General features: G+C 41.2%; 2 protein-coding genes across 2 annotated transcripts; one reads left to right on the forward strand and one right to left on the reverse strand.

Annotated features, from left to right (window-relative positions):
• KIS (tubulin folding cofactor A (KIESEL)) lies at positions 1-1,766 on the reverse strand. Its single transcript, XM_087664934.1, has 3 exons — positions 1,524-1,766; positions 683-769; positions 1-395 (listed from the first exon to the last, which is right to left on the reverse strand). Exons 1-3 carry the CDS (start codon positions 1,680-1,682, stop codon positions 294-296), a joined length of 348 nt encoding a protein of 115 aa, XP_087521060.1. The 5' UTR covers positions 1,683-1,766; the 3' UTR covers positions 1-293.
• LOC148015092 (uncharacterized) lies at positions 1,735-27,803 on the forward strand. The gene is made up of 3 exons (XM_087664933.1): positions 1,735-4,777; positions 4,909-8,383; positions 26,302-27,803. The coding sequence occupies exons 1-3, from the start codon at positions 2,713-2,715 to the stop codon at positions 27,215-27,217; spliced, it is 6,456 nt and encodes a 2,151-aa protein (XP_087521059.1). The 5' UTR covers positions 1,735-2,712; the 3' UTR covers positions 27,218-27,803.
• Positions 27,804-27,862: the final 59 nt, after the last annotated feature.

Genomic DNA, 27,862 nt, shown 5'->3' on the forward strand with positions numbered 1-27,862 from the left:
TTGTGAAAGATATACATACACTAATATTCTTAGCCAAAACAGAGAATCTTGTTTTGCACGGACAGCCATTTCACTTGTCTACAATGTTCAAGCCTGCAACAATCCTTGTGGGCACCATGTTCTTGAACACCATATCCATGGTGATGATCGTGCACAGCAACAATTAAGGCTCTGATTTCCAACAAAGATTACACAAAAGACCTGACTCGAGGACTTTGTGCATAAGAAGTTAGGAGTAAACGCTATAAGCCCTTATCAAACAGCAGAACAACAATCCATACACGTCCCCTTGCTTAAGCGGCACGAGACTCAATCAAGGTTGCCACTTCTGCCACTAATTTCTTTGCTTCCTCTAGTTCCTCAGCTCCTTGGGTGGACTCCTGCTCAGCTTCCTCCTGTACTTACAGAAGGGGATGTTATGGTTAGTTACCAAGGGTTCACAAATAGAATAGAGAAACAGCTCAAGGCCTTGTTGCAGTTAACATGGTTATGCTACATAAAATCAGCAGGAAGTTAATCGACATACATTACTAGGACTGCATGTAATACTATTCTAAGGTCACGTCAATTCTGCCAAAGAGCAGGGATGAGCACATGCATTGCTCAGAAAAACGCACATTGGCATACCAGAATTTGCAAATAAGTGAAGGTCCGATGGGAATCTCCATTCTATGACACTTACAAGAGCTGCTTGGAGATCACCGAGAGCGGCTTCTAATCGCTTTGTACAGTCAGGGATCATCATCTTGGACTCGGCCAGCACACTTTCCTGCACATGCAAAAGTCATCACATGAGTGCAAGACCTGCACCATCAATTGTATCAGAATGACTGCAAGCTCTCTGCATAAATTGAATCGATTGTGCCCACATGAATGCAGGTGCTCTAACCACGCATTGCTCATCGCTCAGTGCTAACAGGTATAAACATAACAATGAACTCAGCACCCAGAATGCAAGATCGGACAAGTGAATCAATGTTCTAGATATAATCTTGATACCTTTTCATGCCAAAGTAGGACTCATAAAATCCACAACACAGAGGGTAGACGCTGAGCTTGTGATTTCAAAAGAACTCACCAGAAGTTTAAACATTCTGGATCCCTATCCCTTGAACCATAAGCTTCTGCAAGGGAGCTACTAACCCCTACGGCAACAGGGTAACGGATGGCGTGGCTTCCTTGCAGAAGCTCATGATGTTGACTAACATTAAGTTTCACAAAAAGGGAAAGGATAAAAGCTTGTCATGGTGTTCTCTGATCAAGGTAGCAAACACTGTCAAGGGAACTACTGGCCCCCACTGCAATAGACTGGGGTATGGGGTGACTCTCTTGCAGGAACTCATGATGTTGACTAACATAAAGCTTCCCAACAAGGAAATTAACTAAAACTTCTCACGGTATTCTCTGATCAAAATAGCAAACATTGTCCAACCCTAATATGCCTCAGAGGAACAATACCTCAGATCATGCACTGTCTCACGTTTTTCAATTCGGAATCAGGAGAGAGGAGGCCCTAGCATTACCTGCTGCTTAAGATCATAGGGATCGGCTCCCTCATCCTTCATGCGTGTGGTCTTACTGGTCTCGCGCTCAACCTCCTTCTCGTACGCGTGAAGCTCCTTGAGCAGGCGCTTGCACGATCCTGTCTTGATGCGGAGGGTTTTCATGACGGCGGTAGCCATGGATGCGAAAGGAAGGACGGAAAGACGGGAAGAACTGCGGGGAAAAGAAGGGGGAAAATACGAGAAAATGGATAGTGAAGAGGGGCGTAAGTGCTCTACTTTTTACTATATAGCCTTTCAAGAAACCGTTGAACAGTGGCCACAACGGTATCCCCTTTCGGCATACTGGCCGTTGAGGGTTCCCCCCTTTTGCTGCCATTGTCTCCCAACTAGTTTTGTCCTCCTCCTCCCTCTGTCTCCTATCATCAGCTGCTCTCTGTTTCCCTGCTGATGCATCATCACTCGATTCGCCATCGCGCATCCTACTCGGGACTCGCTGTCTACTCTGTTTCCTGACACAATGCATCTTGATTCACACGAGTATCAGTCCTGGGGATGCCCCCTCAGTGCAATTTCAGGCAATGATTGACCTAATTGGCAGAGGGACGATGGGGGCTCGCTGCCTGGTCTGTTTCCTGACACAATGCATCTTGATTCACACAAGTATCAGTCCTGGGGAATGCCCCCTCCGTGCAATTTCAGGCAATGATTGAGCTAATTGGTAGAGGGACGATGTGTGGATGACTTGGCTGATGTGCTGTCAAGTCTACCATGACGCACACTTGCAGGAAGGCTTCACACTTCTCTGTGATTGTTGATTGTAAGCAGTTGACGTGCTGTCACCTTGTCATGATGCAGACATGCAAGAGAAGCTTCTGTGCTTCCTGGTTTTGGGATTGCTGGTCTAAGCAGTCAGGAGATTTGCAGCAGGTGCATGGCTTGGCTACTTGCTGACTGCTGCGTTTTTAATCATGATACGGATATGGGTCAAAATGATGAGCCTTTCATCGAAAAAGCCTCACAAGCCAGTTTTCTTGGCATGATTGAGCTAATCAACAGCAGAGGGAACACTATGGCTTGGCTACCATGCTGCTAGTTGCATATGTAATCATGATACTGACATGCAAGAAGTCCGGAATCCCTTAGTTCTTCTATTGCTGAGTATATCATTGCCAAAACCGCCATGGTCTGACAAACTGTTCCCCTTGGAATGGAGCAGCCTGTTCTTCCCATCCGATTTTACATCCGCAATGCACGCCTGTCTTTGCAGAAGGCCTCCTTTGCACGAAGATCTCATTTGATAGCCGAAGAATTGCAGCACCTCAAGAATTTTGAATACATTGTCTCGGTGACCCTACCATCTCACCCCCTCTACCCAATCAAGGACTCAGACAAACAGATATTGGAGTTGGAGTTTTACCTTGCAGGTGCAAAGAAAAGGCTAGCGGAGCTGGAAGGAATTTCTCAACATTCTTCTGATGGGCCTGACGTATCCCAGATTGATTCCCAGACACCCTGCAGTAGATCATCCACCGCATCCCCTTTAAAACACTTTCACGTCAATGAAATTCACAAATGGGTTGAGACTACAGAACAGAGAGTTTTAAGGGAAGTCAAGAGACAGCAGAATTCTGAAAGTAGGATGCAAAGCCCTAATGGGGTTAACTCAATCCAAGAGTTCCCACCTGTTTGTGATGATGTTTGGTACCAAGGAAGTCAAAGCATGGCTCTCAGTAAGCCTCGTATTATGGATCTCACTGCTTCCCAGCAGTCACATTCGAGTCTTGATGCACACTTGCAAAAGTTGAATCAATCATGCTTAGCAGCCCTCCCTGACGATTCATTTGAGAAGGTGGTCAGTTGGCATATAGATGAAGCTAAAGATGACTCTTCCTTCAGTTCAGCAGCAAATGAATTTCTTAATCAGAATGCTAGGCCAGGTGCTTTATACAAACTGAATGAGGATGATGGATCAATTGAAAGCACAATTAATGGCACAGTTTGGTCTGAGAAAAGCGCAATACACAACCAGAAAGAATCAAAAGCAAACGGCTACTTGGAGAGTGACAGTAAAGCACACATAGCTATTATAACTAACACTCTGAAGGCGAAAGAGAAGTTGTACACAGAATTAGATACCCGAGGTGTGGGAGACAGCAATGAGAGTCAAAATGATTCCTCTGCATTGCACTATGATGACAACTGTGGTTCTCAAGAAGAAAGTTTAACTGAAGGACAAAGCCCTTCAGAATGCTCCGGCAATCAAATTAGTGGCAGTAGCAGGAGGCAAGAGACCAAGTTTTCTAAAGAGCTAGGCAAATGGGTGAATCAGAAACCTCTTTCACAGCCTATTAAACCTGGCACTAGTGCTTGTCTAATGGATGGATGTATCAGCGCAGATACCTCCAACAAATATCAGCTTCTAGACAATGACACCTTTGCCCACAGCTCCCTATCACATAGCTCTGAGAGGGAAAGCTTGGATCATCCTTATAATGCAGATGCATCCACAGGAGGTAGTCAATCAGGCAGAGAAGATATGAATTCAGAAAACAATGAGACAGTATCTTCAGGATCAGAAATTGACGAGTGGTTTAAGAAAACAGCTGACCCCAGGACATTGAAAAGGCATGGGGGGAATGGCCACGAGCTTACTTGGCCTAAGGAAGGTATCTCAGTCGGTAGTACCTGTGAAACAGCAATAAATTGTAAAGAACATGAGCAGATCAGTTATGTGGATGAGCATACTAATGCATTTGTCATGGAGAGAGGCTATATTGACTTGATGGACAAAACAATTGACCATGTTAAAGATGTACATGAAAATAAGCATGTAAAACCAAGGAAGAGAATGATACCTCATAAGCATGCAGAAGGCGAAAGGGCATGTGGAAAAAGCAAATATAACACCAGAAGCTCACCAGGAGTCTTGAGTAAAGAGCCTAAGAAAAGCTCAGAAGTTCTGTCTGAGTTTTCACCGCATTTTCCCTACAGTCTACCCTCTGGGACATTGCCTCTCTCCCATTATATTAAAAAGCTCAGAAGCTTAAACCAGCATACCAAATTCTCTCATGAAGGACAGCCAGGGAAATCGTATTGTCACACTTCAGAAAGCCACAATGATCAATCTTGTTCCATTTTTACTCATCCCAAGAGTCCAACTCCAGGACAAACTACTTTTTCTAATCCTGTGTTTGATTTTGACCCACCTGACAGTAATCAAGTGTATTATGATACCAACTTTACAGGGCAGCTTCATATTGACACACATGATGGTGATTAGTCTCCCTGTTACTCAATGTAACTTGTTTCCATAGCTCTGAAATTCCTATAACACATTTCATTTCTTCTGTAGTGTGAATACTAATTCAAAAAGTGTAATACTTTCTGTTTTGTTGTAGTTCAGAACAAAGGATGGATGGTTGCTCAGATTCTGCTGGACAATCATATGATTATGGAGCATGTGTACTTGCAAATTCCCTTCAAGCAAACCTTGTACGCAGCTGGATGCCTTCATCTGCAAATAAAAGTAGTTCGGTTGAAGTCCCTCTAAAGGCAAATCAAGAGTTCAACAATATCCTTTCAGGATATGGTAAAAATAATCCTACCCAGGTTTTAACAGTTATATCTGGAAACACTCAGGAATTTGATTTCGCTCATGATTTGAGAAGAAAGAATAAGAAGAATAAAGTGCATCTGCAACAGCCCTGCTCACAGAAAACTGAAGAAGAGAAACCATTGTGTATGGAGGCCCACAGGCAAGTCTCAATACGAAATGATGATGAATATTCCACAAGCCAAGGCGAGTGCCTGCAAAGTTCTTGGAAGAATGCAGATGCATACCAAACACCTTCCACTGCAGTTGAAAGGTTTACAGAGGAGCTAACTCTGCATAGACTAGAGACTAATCTTATGACAAATGACTCTATCCATACTTCAAACAACCAGCTTGGTGGAGGGAGTCAGTGGTTGGCAAAGCAAGTGGAGGAGGCATCAGATGATATGAGGGTGTTCAAAAAGGAGCTGAAAGATGACATTTTAGGGTTCAAGAATATGATTGAAGCTGAGTTGGATAGATGGCTCGAGAGTACAATGAAGAAGCTGGACAGAAAGTGTGCTTGGGCAAATAGAAAACTTAAAGAGCATACTTCGCAGGTTGATTCCTTGAAAAAACATCTGGACTTCTGGATATTGAAAAGCCAAAAAGTACTAGAGAATGGAACTGAATATCTCACAGCCAGACATTTGCAAGACTTGAGCAACAGCTTTGAAGAGGAGTTGGATCAATATGATGCTTTAAGGTCAAAAGACATGATGGAACTGAAACGTGAACTACTCGGAATGCTTGAAGCACTGCAAGTCAAGCAGCAAACTGCAAAAAATAATGAGAAAGAGCTAATATTTAGAAGGGAGGAAATGATCCAGAAGTATATTTCTGAGGTTGTTGCTGCCTTTTCAGAAAAACAAGAAAAGGTGATAACAGAGCTGAAGGAAGACATTTCATACCTTACAGCAGAGGTTGAAATGCTCTTCAAGGGAAAGGATGAAATCCAAGGTCTGCTTGATTTAGTAATGCGACTTGCAGAAGAGATGAAGAATAATTTGGACCGAGAAGAAAATCAGAATATCATCCTAGGCAATCAGAAAAAGGTCCTTCAAGCTGTAGCACAATTCGATGAGTTTAGGAGGAATATGCTCTCTGAATTTGACCACATACAGCAGGCAATGAATTTGTTGAAAAAGGATGATGATTTGGTCAGGCAAGAAGCAAATGCATTGGAAAGAAGGCTCAGTTCTGAATGGAAAACACTGCAAACTTTAATTGAGAAAAGCACAAAGGATATTGCTTGTAGGCTTACTGAATTGGATGCTTTGAAAAAGGTTAAAGATGAATTCGAAGATGAAAAGGTGAGATGGAGATCTGAAAGAGAAAAGGAACGGGTTTTGATGATGGAAAGGGTTGAATGCTTGTCTAAATTATATCTAGGTGGTCTTGAAGAGGTACAGACTAATCTTATGGATGTCAAAAGAGTTCATTCAAGTCGATTAGAAAAACTTGAAAAGCTCATAGAAGAGTGTGGCACAAGGCCTGTGTTGGATATAGAATTCAGAGATTCAGAACAAGGATGCAACTTGATTGGCCTGGATAATAAATCAGCACAATCCCACACACTAGTCCAGAATGAAAATGGAAGTGTCCGTGTTCTCTTTCCACCCCATAATGCAGGAAAGACAGTCACAGAAGAGCTAGCTATGCCTAATTCAGAAATAAAACTTTCAACAAATGTTGAAACACAGGAACACTTATATGTTCACCCAGACAAAGTGTTAACTGTGCTATCTGAAAACGCTCTTTCTGATAAAAGTGAGAATGTGATTCCTAATAGGGCAACCTTGACATTGCTTAAAGAGAGCACACACAATCAGGATGACCATGTTGAGAAGGAACTGCACATTTGTTCATCTGATATTGTGAAAGAGAGGGAGATTGTGGAAGAAGTTATGCTGGAGGTCATGGAATTAGCTACAAAGGCCAGAGAGATGCTTGATGAAATTGAAAACGCAAGAAAAAGAGGTGCAGAGTTGACCGAGCAGGCAATGAAAGAGTCTCTTGACATGAAAATGAAGAACTTTGAGCTTCATAAGCAAATGGAAACAGAAATGGAAATTATGAAGATTTGTGCTGAGCAGCAGAAGGATCTATTGAACTCCTTCCAAAGGGAAACCGCACAACTTCAGGAGAAAGGGAGTGCTGACGTAGCTGCAGTTTTAGCTAAGGCAGAGGGAGTCGTAGCAAATGTGGAACAGATGAGAATGAGCAGTGAAGTTGAGAAACGAGAAAACAATTCAGGCATGCCCAAAGCAGCACAAGCTGTAGAGGAGCTGATTAATATAAGAATTAAAACTGTACAGTTTCAGGAAACAGCTGCAGCGGTGGCAGAAGCACTTTTGAAGGTAGAGAACAGTTTGACAGCACCAGGGTTCATGCTGCTACATGGAAAGCTGAATGAAACAATCAGAAAGCTTTTCCAGGGAGCACAGGAGAGTTCTGAAGACGTCCTGGAAAGCTGGAAAAGGGCCCTGGATGATGGAGCATTAAAAGCCAGGTCTGTTGGTGATGAGCTTACGGAAGTGAGAGGTAAAGTCTGCCGCATTGCTAGTTTGGGAAAGGATCTTACACAAGATGTTGAGAGCCATATCAAGAACATACAGGTAAGACCAGTAAACCAGACAACATATGAGTCGTCAAAGGGATTATCAGCACAGTGTGGTCAATACAACAGAACTGACTTGATTCAAATTCAACAAGACATGATGATGAGGGATTTGGCTCATTTGAACCAGAAAGTAGAAGGTGTGAGTAGCAAACTCGAAATGTTCATCAATCACAACCCATATATCTGGCATGAAAATAACGAAGTTCCAGAAGAGGAAAAGTGCAGTCAGAGTATTACCGCATTAAACAACCATGTGATGGAAGTGGAGAGCATGCAAATTGCAACAGTCCAACGGGTTGATGAGATCCAGTTAAAAGTTAAAAATGTTGAAAACTCAGCTGCAGCATGGGGACCAAAATATGAAGCAGCTACAAAAGTACTTACTGAAGTCGAGATCAGGCTGGGCAAGCTTGAGAGTTTGCTTTGGAACAAGGATTCAAGTGCTGATATGAAGGCAGGTGATGTGCAGCATGTAGATAAGTCCTTGTGCTTGTATAAAGAGAAGCAAAGCATGCCTTCAGATGTAGGAAGAAAACCGCAGGATAGAGAAAGTATTGTGCACACTGCAAATATACATGATGAGGAAAAGCGTCCAGAGACTCAGATGATCACACTAGAGAGTAGGATTGAGCATGTGGCATCAGCAGCATATGCAAATTTACGGTATGGAGCTTGCATACTTATTATTGATTATGACAAGAATCTAAAAGATTTGATAGACAACGAAGTGAATTTTGCAACACGATATGATTGCTTAATAATGTTTCTTAAATGCTTTGATGAAGTTTGAAAACCCTGCATGTATATGTCTCACCTGGCCTTCTTGAGTGACCTTCTTGAGACAAACCTGCAATAGTTTCCCTTTACAACTGTTCAAAGGTAGCTTGCCAGATTTGGGGCAATTCATGCAAGCTTGGGAAACAATCAGAGGCCCAAAACAAGTGTAGAATTTAAACTTGTGTTAATTCTCTAAGGCTGAAGGTGGATGTCTAGCTTAGTGTATGGCACTTCGTATTTATACAATAGCGTACACTAGCATGGCACTTGGCATGGAATTTTTCATGATGATCTTTGGAGTTCTTTTCTGGGATACACTGCATTAAATTTTGAAGTCTTTGACTCTCTGAAGGATGCCCTGTAAGATGTCTTCATAGAGATTGTGGTGAATGGATGTGGTGCGTCCAATCCTACAAGGGCCACTTCTTCATTAAATCCACAGTTTGAAATGCAAGGTGTTTGCTTTCTGCACCGATGGAAATATGCCCATTCTCAAGCATCATGGAAAGCTGTGTCATTGACCATGGGTGTTCAAAAAGTTTGCTGGAATAGACTTTGACATAAATACAGAAATAAACCCAGAACTCTTAGAATTTTCAGGTTTACTGGTATTCCTTGCATCCTTGCATGGTAGGTTAGTCATGAGCTCATGGCATTCTGCTTGCCATGCTGACAGCTACTCTATTGTTCAGCACTGTAAGAAACTGCTTCTCATTGCATATGTGATTGTAAGGAGGCATGACTTACTTGGTAAGGGATTAAAGATCCAATGTTTATTGCTTGGACAGTGGTGGTCCCAGTTTTGGGAGGGGCATTACTTTCATTTATCACAGACTTTTCCTTGACATAGTGGCAGGCAAAGGCATATTAGGCTCCTCATTAGCACCAGACTTCCTGTCAATGATATACACTCCTCTTCAAGCAAATTAACTTTTTTGAAGGTTTCTCTTTATGTAGATTTACCTCCTAAGGACAGCTGGCAGAGGACAAATGAAAGCTTCACTGCTTGGCAGAGATGAGAGTAAGTTTGTCAAAGGAGTTTTAGTTAAGGCCTCTAAATTCATCCATGCATCTTGTGACACCATTGCCTGAAAAGGAAAGCAAAAACAAGGGGAGAAGAGATGAATTGGGGACTGGAAAATAGAAATAAGGCAAGGAGGGCTAGAAACAGGCGGCCCTAGTCAAGGTGTAGATTGAGGAAAACCTAGGCAGGGAGAGAAGATGAACTTTGAGAGAGGCAGGGTTTCACAGGACAACTGTTGACCTAGCAGGGGGTTGTGCTAGACTTGTGCAAGTGTGGGGGGGGAAGCAGCTTAATGGGGTGGAAGCACATTAGGCAGCTAGGAAATGGGAGCTGCTGTCCGACCTTTTCCCCTGTATGGGCACAACCCCTCATGCTTCATCCCCAAAGCAACAAAAGACAAACATTGCATGTTTTATGCTACACATATCTGGACTTCATTGACCCCAGGGGACTCCAGAGCAGCCTCCACTCACTCACTGGCCATATGCTCCTATGTGTGAGATTCTCCCATTAAAGAGAGCTTCTTAGTGACACAATTTCCACTCACTCACTGGCCATATGCTCCTCATGGTGAACTTTCTAAACTAGTGTTTCGGCTGCAGAGAGCATGGGTATCTAGCAGCCTCTTCCCTTATAGACATAGGGGAAGAGTAATTAGCAGACAAAGTAGTAACAACGTCAGGATGATGGCAAAGGGAGAGGATTTGGCAAAAGGAATCAGGGAGGAAACAAAGGAGATGGGAGGCAGGGAGGAGAAAGAGATAGCATGAAGGCAAGATCAGTGACTTTGAAGAGTCGTCAGAGATCTATGCTCTTAATCCTAGGGCCCAGCCAGAGTAGCCATTCCTTGTCTCTTTAGAGTTGCAGGACGTATAGAGGTTCTAATTGGTTGAGGAAACCTGAAGAGGTTGATAGTAAAAACTCCATTGGACTAGACAGACTTGGAAAGCCTTTTAAGAGGTTGATAGAGTAAAAGACACAATTGGGCTAGACATACTTGGAGAGCCTTTAGTTTCCCACTCTTGTGGATGGACAGCAAGAGTAGGTTTTATGTCAAAGGCTTCAAAGAGCAGGTATTCAACCATGCACAAAACCTATTAGACAACCCATGCTTTGGTAGGAAGCTCGATTGACTTTTTCATACTTTAGGTGCATCTTTTCATAGGTTGACTAACATGATGTGGTAAGTTCAAACTGGATCAAAGCTCTACCTTCTAGGAGCTAGCTATACGGAGAACCAATAATCAAGCTAGAGTGTGCCTTAATGTGGTAAAGTTGTGGGTATCAGCAGCAGAGGATTGCAGTATCATTGTCCTAGGAGAGATCTCTGTATTGTTGGATTCTCATGAGGATGCGCTTAGATTTGTTAGCGGAGTACATTTCATGAGTGTGTCACATGTTTATTATTTGGGTGCAGGACGATCTTCTAGCTCCAACAGAATATTCAATCTTCTCTAGGCTTCTCCTTTCTTGAAACATCCGCTTAGGATCTCTTCTGGTTGAAGAGGTCTAAGGGCTTAGAAGATTGAATATTCTCTAGGCTTCTCCTTTCTTGAAACATCCACTTAGGAACTCTTCAAGCCCTTAGAAACTCCTGGAACTCCTCTGTATCACCTCAGAACTTGACATTGCCCTGTCCACTAATCAGCATTTCTCAGGATCTGTCCTGTGGCCTCCATAGCCAGGCAGTACCTAGGCACTACAGGCCACCATTCATCATGATGTCTTCTAGGGAAATCTTCCTCAACATCAGGCGCATCTCTATGGCACATCACGCTACAACATTGGCGATCATATGCTTCAGCATTGCTGAAGATTCGTCATGTTGTCAAAATCTGCACCCATGCTGATCGAATGCTTTGATCCATCCCTGCGCAGTGCAATTTCAGTCACCATCATAGGACAATGATAGCCCATGAAGTAAGCTTCATCCTCATATAAAAAGTTTTCAAAATGATGAAGTATAGCTCCCACAATCAGCAAAAAACTAGGGCTGGGTCAAAACCCTAATCCATGAAGCCATAGCCAAACTTCACCAAGCTGAAAAATCTCATCATTTTCTCTCTCCTACCACCTAGAACAACCCACTGCTACTCCGATCTACTGTCCCAGCATCAAATCAAGGAGGAAAAGAGCCTGGATTCATTGACGGAAGATCAATGACCCCAAACTAAGAAGATTTGAGTTCGACATAAACCCGGATAGTCTTTGCATAGTGTGTTTTCACATGGTCATTACGTGTGTCTCTTGACACACTGTAATCTGCTCTTCCACTGATAAAATCTGAGAATTCTGGAGTTATTTGCTGCTGCTCTGGCCATCTAATATGGGCAAAGACTCTACAACTGCTCGCTTCAAAGGAGTCGGGTTTCATACCTGGCAGACCCGTATCAAACTCATCCTGATGAAGAAAGGCCTCTAGGCCATTACTACTGGAAAAGAAAAGAAGCCTCGTGATGCGGACCTTGCAGTCGCTTGGCAAAAGAACGATGATAAGGCCTCAGGCCATTATTAAACTGGAGCTAGATGACAGCTATATCCACCATGTGGATAATTGTGACACTTCACAAGATACATAGAAGAGACTTGACACCTTGTTTGGTGCACAGTCTAAATCATCAAAGTATGGTCTCTTGATTGAGTTTTTCAAGCTTGAAATGAAGTACAGCACATCACTTGCCACACATCTAAATTACATGGAAGGACTCCTAACTTAACTTGCAAGAATCAACATTAAAATGGAGGAAGATGTTTGCATCGGTGTTCTGCTTAAAAGTTTGCCTCCTGAATATAATAATATATCAACAACCCTAATCAATATGCCAAACCCCAAACTTGTTTATATTCAGGCATCACTATTAGAGGAGGAAAAGAAGCTAAAAACTAGGGAAGAACTATGCACCTCTAGAGATGAACATGTGTTATATGTTGGCAACATGTACAAAGGCAAGAGGGATCAGCTCTTCTGTGACTTCTGCAAAAGGACCAAACACACTAAGAAGTTCTGCCATGCCAGAAAGAGATCCTAAAAGGCCTATCTAGTTGCAGTCAAAGAAAAAGAAGAAAATGGAGCAAAGGAAGAAGAAGAATAAGAAGACCACCGAGAGAAGGACAAACCTCATCAGTCCTTCTATTCAAATAGACTTTTTTAGCTTTGTATTTCCTAGCCCTAATGCTTCAGACATAAACTTGTAAACTCCTCAATTAGTCTTATACTACAGCCTCTGTACACTTTATGAGGCCCCTGCTACAGCCTCTGGATGACCATCATGTTTGTGGTACCCACAGCTAGCCTTTTCTACGACAGCCTCTAGTGTTTTGCCATATTTATGGTGTGCCCACACTTTGCAGGTGTTGCTCTTACTAAAGCCTCTACACACTTTGTAATTCTAGTTGTGATCGAGGAGGGGTGTTGAGATATTTTGCAATCACACCTACTTCAGTCCCTTTGTAAGGAGCAGTGAGGGCTCAAGACCAGAATTCCATATGCACAGTAAAGCATTGTACTTGCACTCTTTTTCTAATGCAATGATAGTACTCTTTTCTTTACAGTAAAGTGTCCTAGTGACTATCAATACACAAGATTGTGTTTATGAGTTCAAGTCTCAATCTTGGAACCTAATTCACTTGTGTGATAATTTGACTTGTCAGTGTCAATGTCTTCATGAGTTTCTACTTTCCATTTCAATCTTCATAGCTTCTGTCATAGCCATGTCCTAGATCTGAATTTCTAACAGTTTGCAGCCCCAAAAAGGGGCGCCACCCTAGACTGACTATGCCTATTTACAGGCCACTCTCTCATTCATTCCTTACGGCTGATCCTTTAGTCCGTCACACCCACTCTCTCTCTTCCATCATTTCTCTCTCTCTCCTCTCCTACCACCATCTCCACACTCTCATGGTGGCAAGCTTCATCTCCAGTTGGTTGTGTTTATGGTGCTAGTGTGCTCCTCTTCAGCTGGCGTCCATCCTCCATTATTTGCGACGGCACCTTCTGTGCTCCTGCACCTTGCGCTTGGAGTCCACACTCTCTTGGGGTCAGCATCTACCCTATCTGGCATCATCCTCCACCCTTCTGGTGGCTCCACCTTCTTACGTTTGGTTGCCAGGGAGGTTCCTCACCATCTAGTGTCTCTCTCCAATAGGCGCCACCTTCATTAGAGGCAGTTGCATCTTGCGTTTGGTTCCTGGCTACTTCCCACCCTTCTAACGTTACTCCAGCAGGTGACGTCACCTCATCAAGCTTGCGTTTGCAAACGAAGGCTTCATCAGTTGTCTCCCTACTCACAAGTACCACTCTTCATCTCTACGTTTGCAGATTCAGAGGCTTCTCACCCTTCGACGTCAGTCTCCCTGCTCCAGGCGACACCTCCTCATCCTGCATTTGCGGACTCAAAGGCTTCCTCGGCAATCTTCCTGCACTCCATGGCTTTCTTTGTGCTACGACACCCTTGTATCATATTCACTTCAACAACATAATTCATCTTTCATTATCTTTTGTGTTTCTTTTCTCTCTCAGTGTTTGCCGTACACACTTTGTGTTTTCCCTTGCAAACCCTATTGTCTCTCTAGTCACTTAGTCATTTTGACATGGTATCAGAATCAAAGGTGCTTAGAGAGCCACAAAGATTCTCCTCATTAGAGAAGACCAAGATGGGTGGCGGGTTCAGCATCAACATTTGATTTCTCTATCATTTCCGTTACGCATTGGGAGATATCATTTTTCTCTCTCCCACCCTCCCTTCCCTAGTTTGCCACCCCGGTACCATGGCATCTCCACCAATAGTTTTCCCTTCTTCTGGGTGCTACTACTGTGGCACGAATAATCATCCCACCGAAGATTGTCGACTTCGACCTTTTCTCCCCAACCCCTCGAGCATATGCGTCTCCCACCTAGTACTTCTTGTACCACCTCCCCTTTCTGGGCCACACAGATCATTCTACATCGGCTATCAGAGTATTATGCTCAAGGCAATAAGCCACAACCGACGCACACTAAGTCCTTTCGAGCACATTTAAGATTCATGAGGTACCGTGGATAAAACATTTTAAGCTTACTTCTTGCCTTCGCATCTTCACCAAGAAGCATATCACTTCTTGATCATGTTTTTAATGTTGTCATTCTCACTCAATTGACCATAAAACTTACAATATTGAGGAGGTTTCTAAGGTATATAAGAGAGTCCAAGAGCACTCAGTTTACTCCCAATCTAATGAGTTGAAGATAAGAAGGATGGTGTCACTTCACGGTGTTAGGTGTCTTTCGGCGGAGAGAGACTTTTAGTACAAGCGATCTTAGCAGAGCTCTGGACCTCCATCATCCACTCCCTTCAAGGCCGATGGGATCAGGTGCAGGGTGAGTCCAAGGCTCGTCAGGAGCTCCGATGTCATTTCATGCGCACTTGGAGTGGCCAAAACCTGTTCTTCGTGATGCAGGCAGGCAGCCCTAGATGGCGATATACCCCCCCCCCCCCCCCCCCCCGGCTTCTTGCTCCTATTCCCCCCAGACCGCCTTGAGAGGCTCATATATATGATGTATATGTGACTTTCATCAGCTCCAACTTGATCTGTTAAGCATGAGTACTCTGTTGTAATCAGTTTTTTTTAGAAATATAATTAGCCACATTTTCGAAGAAAAAAGGATCGTGTCACTTCATCAAGTAGTTCCATTATAAGCAAAGCATTTCTCATCAAGAAATTGAAGGAAAAGATACAAAGTACTTTACTATTTGGAAAAAGAATTATGGATTGCTCACTTGATCATTGATTATTTTCTCTAATTTGCTAAGATCCTTATATAATACGATGTCTCCCTCTCTTGCTCTCTTGCTCTCTTGCTCCATTCACCATAGCTCTTGCTTCTGCTTGTGTGCTTTCACTAGGGCTCTACCTTTCAACTCATATCAGAGTCAACCATTGGAGAAGCTTCTTCATCCTTTGCTTCAGGCCAGATTCAAAGCTTCAACTCATGGTTTCATGGCAGCCATTGTTTCTTTCTCTTGAGGTATGCATTGAGTCTTTCCTTCTTCTAGTTTGTTCCAGCTTGCTCCATGCTTTTTGAGGAGCTTTCCAAGGCTTAGCTAAGCCTTGTTGAGTGCTTATTGAATTGAGGAGTAGCCATTTTATCCATTTTGAGTGTATATAGACCATACTGTAGAAGTTGTGGACAACTTTAGCCATAACTTTTGCATATGGTATGAGATTTAGGTGCTCTATGCTAGAAACGAAGAGCGCGATGAGAGCTACAAATCTGGGCACTCGCAAAGTTGATTCTATGCATTTTTCTGTTCTCTATTTCACACAGAATAGAATTGTTCGAGTTTGAACAACAAACAATAAATTCCATGATGCATGTTTGATACTTTGAGGATGCTATTTTGATGCTTGGATAGTATGGTTATGCTTTTGGGGACTGATTTGATCTTGAAATAGCTCAGATTTCACTATCATTTCAGTGTTGTAATAACAGGGCAACAAGCATTTATCAGTGAAAAGCTTATGTCTAATGCTCATTGATGCTTTAAGCAGTTACAGGCTTGAAGAATCTATTGGGTTTTATGCTCTCAGCTTATGCTTCATGTATCTTGGATACTTAAATATCATGCACTTGATATTTTGTGCTTGCATTGCTCATTTGGCATTCGATTTTGTTTCAATGGGAGTTACCTGCACTACTTTGGATGTTACATAGAGCTATGGATTTATGTAGTTGAGCTTGAGCTTACTTTCACCGAGACTGTGGGACACTTACTTCATGTACATGCTTTCTTGATATATATTGGATATAGTTATCCTACAGTGGGCTGATTTGACCACTTACTTTGAACCTAGTACTTATGTCTATCAGTATGTTATCAATGATACTTATATACTTTAGGGTTATATATTGAGCTTTGCTCAATGGGTTATGCATTTGGCAGTTCTTTCTCATTATCTTGAGATCTCTTATGTGCATGATGTCTATGCCTACCACATGTATGGTTATTGATACACTGCGATTGTGATAGCTTTCAATGCCAGTTGTTCCTGGTCTTTATTTTATGGTTGCTCACAATTGGTTGTTGGCATACTATTGCAGTTTACTACAGTATCCTATCATTTCAATTTGATCCATCCTATTTGAGGTCACTCACTTGGATTTGACAATTACTTGATTATAGTTTGTGGAGAGCTCACTATTTTATATTTATATGCTTTTGGGTTGTATATTGAGCTTTGCTCAATGGGTTATGCATTTAGCAGTTCTCTTCTCATTACCTTGAGATCTTCTATATGCATGATGTCTATGTCTACAGCATGTATGGCTACTAACACACTGTAGTTGTAATTGCTTTTAGTGCTGGTTGTTCCTAGTCTTTCTTTCTTGGTTACTCATAGTTGGTTGTGGGCATACTAATGTAGTTTATTACACTAACTTGTTATTTCAGTTTTATGCATTCTATCTAAGGGCAATCACTTGGATTTGATAGTTACTTGATTATAGTTTGTGGACAACTCACTATTTTGGCAGTTTCTCTTGCTTAGCCCTTGATTTGACTGTGATTTTGGGGTTGTTTTGCTATCATTTATAGCATCCTATTTGTCTTGGATCTCTTGCACAATGATTGGTGGATCGAATGACACTGCTATCTTTAACATTGAGAAGTTGGATGGCATAAACTACAACTGTTGGAAGGCATAATTTGACAGGTTCTAGTGCAGAAATTGTAGGTCAAGCCATTGAGACCTAAGGGCATAAAGCCCAAATGCTTTGATGCAAAGGATTGGGCTGAACTAGAGGAGTTATATAAATCTACAATCATTTTGTTACTTTTCAAGAAGGTCTATTATAATGTTGTCTCTGATGGACAAACTGCATGGCAGTTATGGAACAAGATTTGCAATGTCTATGATAAGCAAAGCCCTATCTCTCAAATGTATTAGCTGAAGCAACTCATGGACCTTTGTATGAAGGAGGGGACTTTCATGTCTGTTCACTTAATAAATTTAATTCTATTTTCAGCCACTTGTCTTTGCAAGGAATTGAATTTAAGGGCAATCTTCCTTCCTTGTTCTTGCTAGTTACATTGCCTGAGTCATGGGATACATTCCATACTGCTATGTGTGTAAATATGCCTACTAATGGGTTGAAATTGCAAGATGTAGAGAGTGTGTTCTTGAGTGAAGAGGTAAACAGAAAGAATGTAGATGCTTCTCGCACCTCTCATGCTTTGACAATTAGAGGTAATAATGATAGGAGCTGTAATAACCACCGTGGAAGAGACTCTCAAAAGTCTCGTTCTCAGTCACGTGGACAGTCTCGCAATGAGTCATGTGTCTGTAAGTCCACATTGACTTGTCACTATTCTAAGCAGTAGGGTCATATTCGGCCATAGTGCCATAAAATGCGTGATAACAAGCGCAAAGAAAAGAGAAAAAATAAACTGCAAGAAAATAATAATGATCGCAACATTGTTCCTAGCAAGTCTAGTGTCAAGATTGAAGAGATTAATGTCATGCAAACTGATTTTGATGAGGACTACATACTTGCAGTTTCTTCTCTTTTGATGCTTTGCAGTTGGCTTATGCCTTGTCTATCTATGCTCAGTATTGGCTGCTTGATTCAAGAGCTTCATTTCATATCACCTCTCATCGAGAGTGGTTCCACTCCTACTGTAGCATGACAAGATTTGTCAGATTGGGTAATGACCTGGCATTGGATATTGTTAGTCTTGGAGATGTCTAGGCGCAATTTCCTTTAGGTAGCATGTTTACTTTGAATGAGGTACGCCATGTTTTGGATTTGACTAAAAGCTTACTTTTAGCTAGATAGTTAGATGATATAGGTTATGCTATCTCTTTTGGTAATTCCTCATGGAAGCTTACTCGTGGGAATCTTGTCCTGGCACGAGGTACTAAGTCTGCCACTCTTTACGCCCTACCCGTTTGCAGTATCTTCCGCCCCTTGACTATAAGTGTTTTGATTCTTGTAATCATTGTCTTTATGGCTGACAAACTCGTAATTCCCATAAGAATTCTGACACTACTTATATGGATGAGCCTTTGGTTCTTGTTTATTTTGATGTTTGTGGACTTATGCCTTATAAGTTCTTTAGATGGTGCAAAGTATTTCATTCCTTTCATTTATGAATACTCGCATAAGGTTTGGGTATACCCCATAAAGAAAAAATTGTAAGTCTTGGCTACATTTTAGCGTTTGCTTGCTTTTGTTGAGAACCAGTGTAGGTATAGGCTGAAATGCCTATGATTTGACAATGCGGATGAGTATGTATCTAAAGCTTTTGAGTAGTTTTGTGATGAGAGGGGTATTAAGTATCAGTTGACCCCGTACACTCCACCCTAGAATGATATGGTGGGTGCATGAATAGAACGATTCAAAAGCGAGTTCATAGTATACTTAGCCAAGCAGGCTTACCACAACACTTTTGAGTTGAGGTTGTTACTGCTATAATATATTTGATTAATCGATCTCTATATACTACTCTTGACTATTAGGTTACAAAGAAGTATGGTCTGAAAAACCTCCATTATATGCTCATTTGCATATCTTTGGTTGTGAGGCTTTCTGTCATGTTCTCAGGGACATGCAATAAGCTGGATCCTAAGTTCGTGAAATGCATCTTTCTTAGTCATGGAGATGTAGGTGAGATGGGCTATTATATATGGGATCTACAGGCTTTGAAGGTCATCCGTAGCCATGATGTTGTTTTCCATGAGGAGAAAATGTATAAGCATCCTAAGCAAGTCGTTGAGGTATATAGGGTAATATTTCAAGAGGAGTCTCCTATTATTGTACAGCCAGCTAAACAGCTTGCAACAATTGATGCTCCAATGGCCCAGGGCCATGATGTTAGATAGGATGTCTGTTTTGCGGCGGTCTACTAGAGGTAGATGTCAACCTAATCGGTTTGCGCCCTCTTTGGATTATGCTATGGTGACAAATATTGGTGAGCCTCTTACCTATGATGAGCCATGTGCAGAGGTGATAGTTGCTCTTGGGAGAGGGCCATGCAGTCAGAGTAGCCTCACTACAGAAAAATCATACGTGGGATTTGATTCCTTTGCCTAATAGAAAACGTGCTTTGCCATGCAAGTGGATGTACAAGTTAAAGAGTATCCCTAGATGCCGCAAGCCAACCTATAAGACTAGATTGGTTGCTAAGGGTTTTAAGCAAGTATATGGTATTGAATTTAATGAATATTTCCTCCTATCGTCAAGATGACTACTCTATACTTGGTGGTTTGGTTGCACAGCTCAATCTAGACCTCTATCAAATGGATATCAAGACAACTTTCTTACATGAAGACTTGCATGATGAGATTTATATACAACAGCCTAAGGGCTTTCAGAAAAAAGGCAGGAAACTCCTACTGTGTAAGTTGAGAAAGAGCCTTTATGACCTTAAGCAGGCACCTAGGGAATGGTACCATAAGTTCGATACTTTCATACATTCATAGGGATATACCTGTAGTGATATAGATCCGTATTTATACACAAAGAAGGCTCGTGATGGCAGCCTTATGATTTTGGTACTCTATGTAGATGATATGCTAATTGTTGGGAGTGCTCATGATGAGCTGGATACCTTAAAAGGTCAGCTTAAGAAGAGCTTTGAGATGAAGAATATGGGATGGCGCCTTGGCACATTCTTCAAGTGCACATCATGCGCAATCACTCTAAGGGGCTCCTTTACTTATTGCAGAAGGAGTACATCCAAAAGGTCCTTGAGCGTATTTATATCCAAGATGTTAAGCTTATTGGATGTTCTTTACCTTCTCATGTGAAGGTTAGTCAAATCGATTATCTGCAGTCTGACGAGTAGAAAGTCGAGATGGCCAAGATCCCTTATGCATCCGCAGTAGACAGTTGTGGCACGCTATATGGCTATACTTGGCAAGCGACATTGGGATGTCATGAAGGGTATCATGAGGTATCTTAATGGCACTGTAGATATGTATATATTCTATGGTAGCCAGGGTACAGGAGTCGTGGGGTACACCGACTCTAATCATGTAGAATATATAGACAATAGAAAGTCTATCTCTGGGTATGTCTTCACCTTTGTTGGAGGTGTTATTTCTTGGATGTCCAGGGTGCAAAAATGCACGGCCCTATTTACTATAGAGGCAGAGTATGCTGCCACTGAGGCTTACAAGGAGGCTCTCTAGTTAGACTGTCTGGTCTCGCAGACCGTGGTATCACTGATGTGGTCCTTACACTGCATTCGGATTCTATGAGTGCCATTTAGTTGGCCAAGAATCCAGACTTCCATGCAAAGATAAAGCATATTAAGATGCGCTATCATTTCATCAGGAAGGTGGTAGAGGACACGTCTATTGAGAATCCTATAGATTTTCTCACTAAAAGTCTCTTAACGAAACATTTTTCCTTCCTTAGGGAGATGATGGGTGTAGAATGAGATGATATCTATTTCTCATCATGTTGTACTCTATGTATATTTGTACATTGTCACTTTTTTCTTGTTCTCTTCTCACTAGGGATACATTCGCCTTTAAGTGAGAGGTTCTTGGGGATAAAGACGCTTGTGCATAGCTATCCATATATTCATTATGCTAACAGTACCCGCACACCTGTACACTATAGGTGACGAGCGTCCATCACTATCACTTTATTCATTATTATTTTAGTGACATTTGAATAAGAAAAGGGTGGTCACACATTGTGACTGTTGAAGTTTCCACATATGGTGTCTCTCTCTTGCTCCATATGCCATAGCTCCATCTGCCATAGCTTTTTCTTTGCTCTTGCATTTGCTTGTGCGCTTTCACTCAGGCTCTACCTTTTGGTCAATTGGTCTACCATAACCTAGATTGTGTCATGGTCTCGATTTGTTCAAGGAAAATGGAGATATCTTTATGAAGAATTTGTAGAGGATATAACAACCCTACTTGTTTGTGTGATTCAGCTTTATTGAGTTGATATTTTAGACACTCGTGCACATAATCTCAACCAAAGCCTTCATGTGTGACCAATAGAAGGATCAGCTAACTAAGGCCAAAGTACAATGTATGCAAGGGTTTCCTACTCTAGGTACATCATGACACTCGTATAAAATTTTCTTGCAGATATCCTCACCAATTTGTATAGCACGTTGCCTTGCTTAAATAGTAGTCTACCTTTGATGGAATGCTATCCTTCCATCTTTCGCTCAATAGCTGGCTTATGGGGATCAAGGCCACCCAAGCTTTCCGGGCTACAAGTTCCATCTTGGACCAATCGCCAAATCATATCAAAGTGAGGATCTTATTGGCAACATCCCTTAAGATAAAGATGGAAATTTGTCGAGATCTCCATAAAAGATTGTGCAAATTTATGTCTGAAAGTTTTGGGCTTTTCCCAGATTTGATGCTGGTAATGCAAAACAATGACATCTGACCCAGAAATTGCAGACATTGTGTGCATTTGCTTCAAAAACTTTGGCTCATTTGAGTCAATTCTGCTGTGATTTGTGCACATTTGGACTCCGAAATTTGGGGGTTTTGCAGAATTTGTGAAATTTCTGCAACATTTGCCCATATTTGATGCTTGGGATGATAAATTAATGCAATTGGGACAGATTTATTGCAAAAAATTTTGGGCCTTTTCGCATTGGTGATGCATTTTGAGCCGATTTGTGCTTTGACAGTGAAATTACAGTAAATTCACTACTGAGTGGGAGAAATTTGAACTTGGGATGTATCAAATGTTATAAAAGTGTAGCTTCTCTTGGTACATGTATTGCTGAATACTCATTAATGCAGTGAAACAGTGGTACATACAGCACTTGGGTTATTGCATTTGGGCATTACGATGATGTATTATTCAAGTGAGAGCTGTCCTTTATCCATATGTATCAGATTTGATTCATGTACATGCTATAATCAGCTCTTGGGACTGAAATTGCAGCAAAATATTTGCTTCTTGGACACCTTCTAGAAGTACAAGTGTGTGTAGTTGCTGTTATATTCAGCAATGTTGCCATTGGCTGGAAAGTATTCAACATTTTATTGCAGTCTTTTATTACTGAAGATGACTGGTAGTGCATCTACATTTGATACAGAATCTTTTTGAGATTTGTAAATTTGATGGCAATGGCTTTGATCTTTGGAAAGATCGTATGCAAGGTATGCTTTTTCTAACGAATTGTGATGATGCTTTGGCAAAACGTAAGCCTATTGCTTTGCCAGATGAGGATTGGGCTAAAATGAATAAGAAAGTCATTACTTACATCTAATGTTTGTCACAGATGATATCTTGGTTGATATCAAGGGACTTACCACTGCTAATGCAGTTTGGGAGAAACTCAAGGCTATGTATGAGAATACAACTCCTATCAATCAGGTCCATCTCATGCGAAAGCTAGTCAACTTAAAGCTTAATGAGTCTAAGCCTACCTCAAAGCATTTAAATGTTTTCACTGGTATTTTTGAGTCAATTATAGGATGCAGACTTGCCGGCTTTTGATCTAAGCTGAGGGCTATTTTCTTGCTCGTGACTTTGCTAGATTCATGGGAAGCATTGGCTGTATCATTGAGCAACAACTCCAACTTGACATTTAATGGTGTGCATGGCTCTATTTTCAATGAGAAGATTAGACGCAAGGCAAGCAGGAAAAACAATAGATTAGCCCAACAATGGAAGAGAACAAACTGAAAAGAGATCAACTGCTGCAAATAAGAACAAAAATCGAAGCAAAAGCAAGTAAAAATAGCAAGATGTCACTTGCTATCAAAGTGGATACAAAGGGCATAAAAGGTCTGATTTTTGCAAATACTATAAAAGGAAGCAAGAATGCAAGAAGCAGACTAATGCAAAAGGCAAAAAGAATGCGAAGGATGACAGCTCTACCCCTAAAGAAACAGAAAATGCAAATATGGTATCTAATGTTGTTATTGAGAAGATAGAAGAAGATAAAGATGTTGGTTGCATCTTCATATCCATATGCTATGACAATAGAAGACATGTATATCACTAAAAGGGATGTGATAGATGCCTTGTTGTCTACACATGATGGTTTGTCACAATCGTGGATTCTTGACAATGGTGCTTCATTCCATGTAACTCCCTCTTTGGAGTGTTTTTTTTCTTATGCAACAGGTAACCTTGGGAAAGTCTACCTAGGGAATAACCATGCATGTGATACTGAATAAATGGGCACCATACACCTCGCTCTTAAAAATGGTTAGGAATTGATTCTTCATGATGTTAGGTATGTACCTAGCATTAAGAAGAGCTTGCTTTCTCTTGGGTAGCTAGACAGCAAGAGTTACTTTACTACCTCTAGTGGTGGAATGTGGAAGATACAAAAAGGATCTAAGCTAGTCACTAGAGGCGGTAAAAAGGGAACTCTATATTATCTTCACTGCAAGATGCTTCCTAGAAAGTTTGTTGCAGTTGCAAAAGTGTAGTCACACATGGAGTTATGGCACAAGCGTCGGACACATGAGCCAAAAGGTTTTACAGACACTTTCTTACTTGGAAGAGTTGATGTGAAAAACTCAAAGCCTGATTTTTATGATGACTGTGTTTTGGGAAAACATGTAAAGAGTTCATACTCTCATGGAGCCTCTAAGAAGATATGTATGTACCATGCCAATAAAAGGTCATAGTGGTTTCCGTTATTTTGTGTATTTTATTGATGACCATTCTAGAAAGCTATGGATTTACTTCCTTAAGCAAAAAAGCAAGGCATTGGACTCCTTTAAAAAGTTTTATGCATTTGTTAGTACTTAAAAGGGGTTAAAATTAAAATGCATAAGAATAGACAATGGGGAGATTATGCATCTAAAGAATCCAATAAGTTTTGTGATGTCAATGGGATTAAACGAGAGCTTACAACTCCTTTTAATCCATCATCTAATGGTGTGGTTAAGTGAATGAATCACACTTTATGTGAGAAGATTCGGTGCATGTTGTCCACAACTAATTTCCTGGAATCATTTTGGAGAGAGGCACTTAAAATTGTGGTATATATTTGCAACTGATCTCCACATCGTGCCCTTGAAAGTGGCATCCCTGAAGAGGTTTGGTCTGGCAAACTTGCATCATATGGCCACTTAAGCGTCTTTGGCTGCAAATGTTATGTACATGTACCTATTGATAGCAAAACCAAACTTGACATGACATCCCACAGAGGCATCTTCATGGGTTATGGAGATGAAGGTGAAATGGGCTATAGAGTTTGGGTTCCAAGCATGAAAAATGTGCTACGCAACCGAGATGTGGTATTTAATGAGTCAGAGTTGCTGAAAAATGCCACATCTAGTGATTTGGACAAAAAGAAAGTGAAATTTCAGCATGATCAGCCACTTGAATAGCCATCAGCCATTGAAAATTCAGCTCCATTTAATGCTGGTTATGATAATCGGCGTATCATCATTGAGCTAGATGACAATGGGAAGCAAAGGGATACTGAAAATCAGCTTGGGCAACAAAATCAACAGCGTGAAAATGTATTGCAGCAACCTGAAAATGTTCAGCAACCAAATAATGAGATCATTGACATTCTTTTGGATGTGGATCCATTACTTGATAACACAGATCATTGGGTGAGAAGGTCTACACGTATCAAGAGACCTATACAAAGGTTTGATCCCTCTTTGGACTGCATTTTAGTCACAGATGAGGGTGAGTCTCTCACATATAAAGAGGCATTATCGTGTGAGTTAAAGAAAGAGTGGGAGGTAGCTATGCAGGAAGAAATGAAATCTTTGTATTAGAATGATACCTGGGATTTGGTTCCATTGCGCAAAGATAGGAAAGCTATTCCTAACAAATGGGTCTATAAAATCAAGTGTGTGGATGGCAAACCCAAATACAGAGCAGGCTTGAGGCTAAGGGTTATACATAGAAAGAGGGGATTGACTTTCAGGAAGTCTTTTCACCTGTTGTCAAAATGACCACTCTTCGGGTATTGTTTGCTATTGTAGCATCTATGGATCTTGAACTTGGTCAGATGGATGTTAGAATTGCATTCCTACATGGTGATTTAGAACAAGAGCTGTACATGAAGTAACTAGAGGGCTTTGTTATGCGAGGAAATGAGCATTTGGTGTATAGGCTTAAGAGAAGCTTGTATGGTTTAAAACAAGCTCCTAAACACTGGTATAAAAATTTTGATGCCTTCATGCTCTCACATGGGTTTAAAAGAAACAATGCAGATCAGTGCTTATATTTAAAGAAGGCTGATGATGGAAGCCTTATAATCCTCGTGCTTTATGTGGATGATATGCTCATTGCTAGTAAGTATAAAAGCTAGGTTAATGCACTAAGAAGACAATTGAATATGCTCATTGCTGGTAAGCATAAAAGCCGGGCTAATGCACTAAAAAGACAGCTGAATTCAGCCTTTTCCATAAAGGACTTGAGTGCAGCTGAACACATTTGGGCATGTTTGTGACAAGAGATAGAGAGTAACAGCTCTTATTGCACTCACAAGAAAAGTACTTCATCGTTTTTCTATGGTAGATGCTAAGCCAAGATGCTAAGCCACTTGGTGTTCGTTTACCACCATACCTTAAGCTTAGCAAAGTAAATTGCCCAAAATATGACAAGGCAGCCAGCTCTGTTTACATAACCATTGTATCTTTGATGTACTTAGTTACTCTTCACAGAGTTTCTTGTACTTTGTATTTACCTTAGGGGGCTTTCTCCAAGGTGTTATTAATAGAATTCTCTTTTCTTGAAAAAAAAAAGTGCTATAATTTGTTTGACAATCTTTCTGCTTCACTACGTTTGCTCACTTCTTTTGTAAAGGGTTCTCACAATACGTCGTTTCAGTATACTCGATGCAAAAGTGGAGCATATCAATGTTGGTGTACAAACAGCATTGGAGGGTGCAGCAATGGTGGAAAGTAAATGTACGACCCTTGGTGCAGAACTTGTCAAAGTGGTACGGGCCCTAGCACGATCCAGTAGAAAGGTTCCTCATAGGGTTTCCTACAGCACTAGGGCTGGTGCTGACCACTCTAAAGCATCAGTGGTGAGGCGGTCAGACATACTTCGGGGGAAAGAAGGCACACCTGTATCATCCATTAGTCATAAGAAAAAGGCTTCCTTGCAAAACATTTCTGCAAACATCAACGTCAAACAGGGCCAGAATTCTGTTGATAAGACCAAGGGTAAGGAGTGCAAAATTCACAGTTCAACTGCAAAACGAGATGGTCTTCATGACGAATGCACACAGGTCAATAATGGATCCATGGATCCAGCTCGTACTGAACATGACTTCAATGGACAGCATGAAAAAGCCATGCATCCTTGCACTGCAGCAAGGAGGTCTGATAAACTTGATACTCATTGTAATAATTCGAAAACAAAAAGTGATACATCATCAAGCATGCCTTTTCCTGCAAAAGAAAAAGATCCAAGTGTCCCTGAGGAACCTTATGATATCCCAGTTACAAAGGAACGGATGTGGACTTCTTCAAGGGACTTTGATGCCCACACAGATTATCAGAGATATGGGCAAGAAAAATTAGTTTTAAGTCCAACTTATGAAAACGTTCTGGAGAGGAAGTATGAGCATGGACATTTCACTGGTTATATAAACAGCCCATCCAAGGACTCCCGAAAAACAAACATTAGAGTGAACTCCAGACAAGTACAAGTGAATCTGCGTCATCAATCACATACGATGAGAGGCATGCATACAATTAAGCAGAATGATTCAGTTTTCTCACTATTACAAAGATAGCCCAGATTATTTCGTGTAAAACAGTGAGCCAAAAATATATGCCTGTGCTATAGATAATGGAAGGTTCCAAAGTTTTGTTAAAGTGGTTTCATGTTCTAAACTCTGTTTTGAATTAAAAGCATAGATTTGTTATCCTGAGCAGCCAGCATTCTGTAATAAACGTTGTTTCTGACTCTCTAGTGATTGTCACAATGCATTGACAATAGATTATTGGCTAGCCCTAGCAGGTTATAGTGGTCATGTTGGGCGGCATCCTTGTATTATTTTCCATAGTTAAACATAAATTCAACTCTCCTCTTCCATTTTTGTGAAAAAGGAAAAACTTTGTAGAAGAACAAGTATCTCATTTTCTTTCTTTTTTGCTCTCCTTTTTTAGTAAAGAGTTTTTAAATTCTCTCTCTCTCTCTCTCTCTCTCTCTCTCTCTCTCTCTCTCTATTATATATATATCTGAGCCTCTTGGCGACCTTGATAATCAAGACTGTACTAATGAGTCCTCATCGTGATTGAAATGGATGATGTGGGAGGAGCGGGGGTGGTATGCAGGCAGGCTTGAAGAAGCTGGTGTTATAAGCTAGGATCTCTAGCTGTGCATGTGTGAAGGGCCCTCTCGATGCCTTAATAGCTCCATGAGAAAAATGAGACAT

Source organism: Lygodium microphyllum, chromosome 24 (assembly GCF_053477565.2).
Source record: "Lygodium microphyllum isolate KBCC chromosome 24, Lygodium_microphyllum_v1.1.10, whole genome shotgun sequence".
Lineage (NCBI taxonomy): Eukaryota > Viridiplantae > Streptophyta > Polypodiopsida > Schizaeales > Lygodiaceae > Lygodium > Lygodium microphyllum.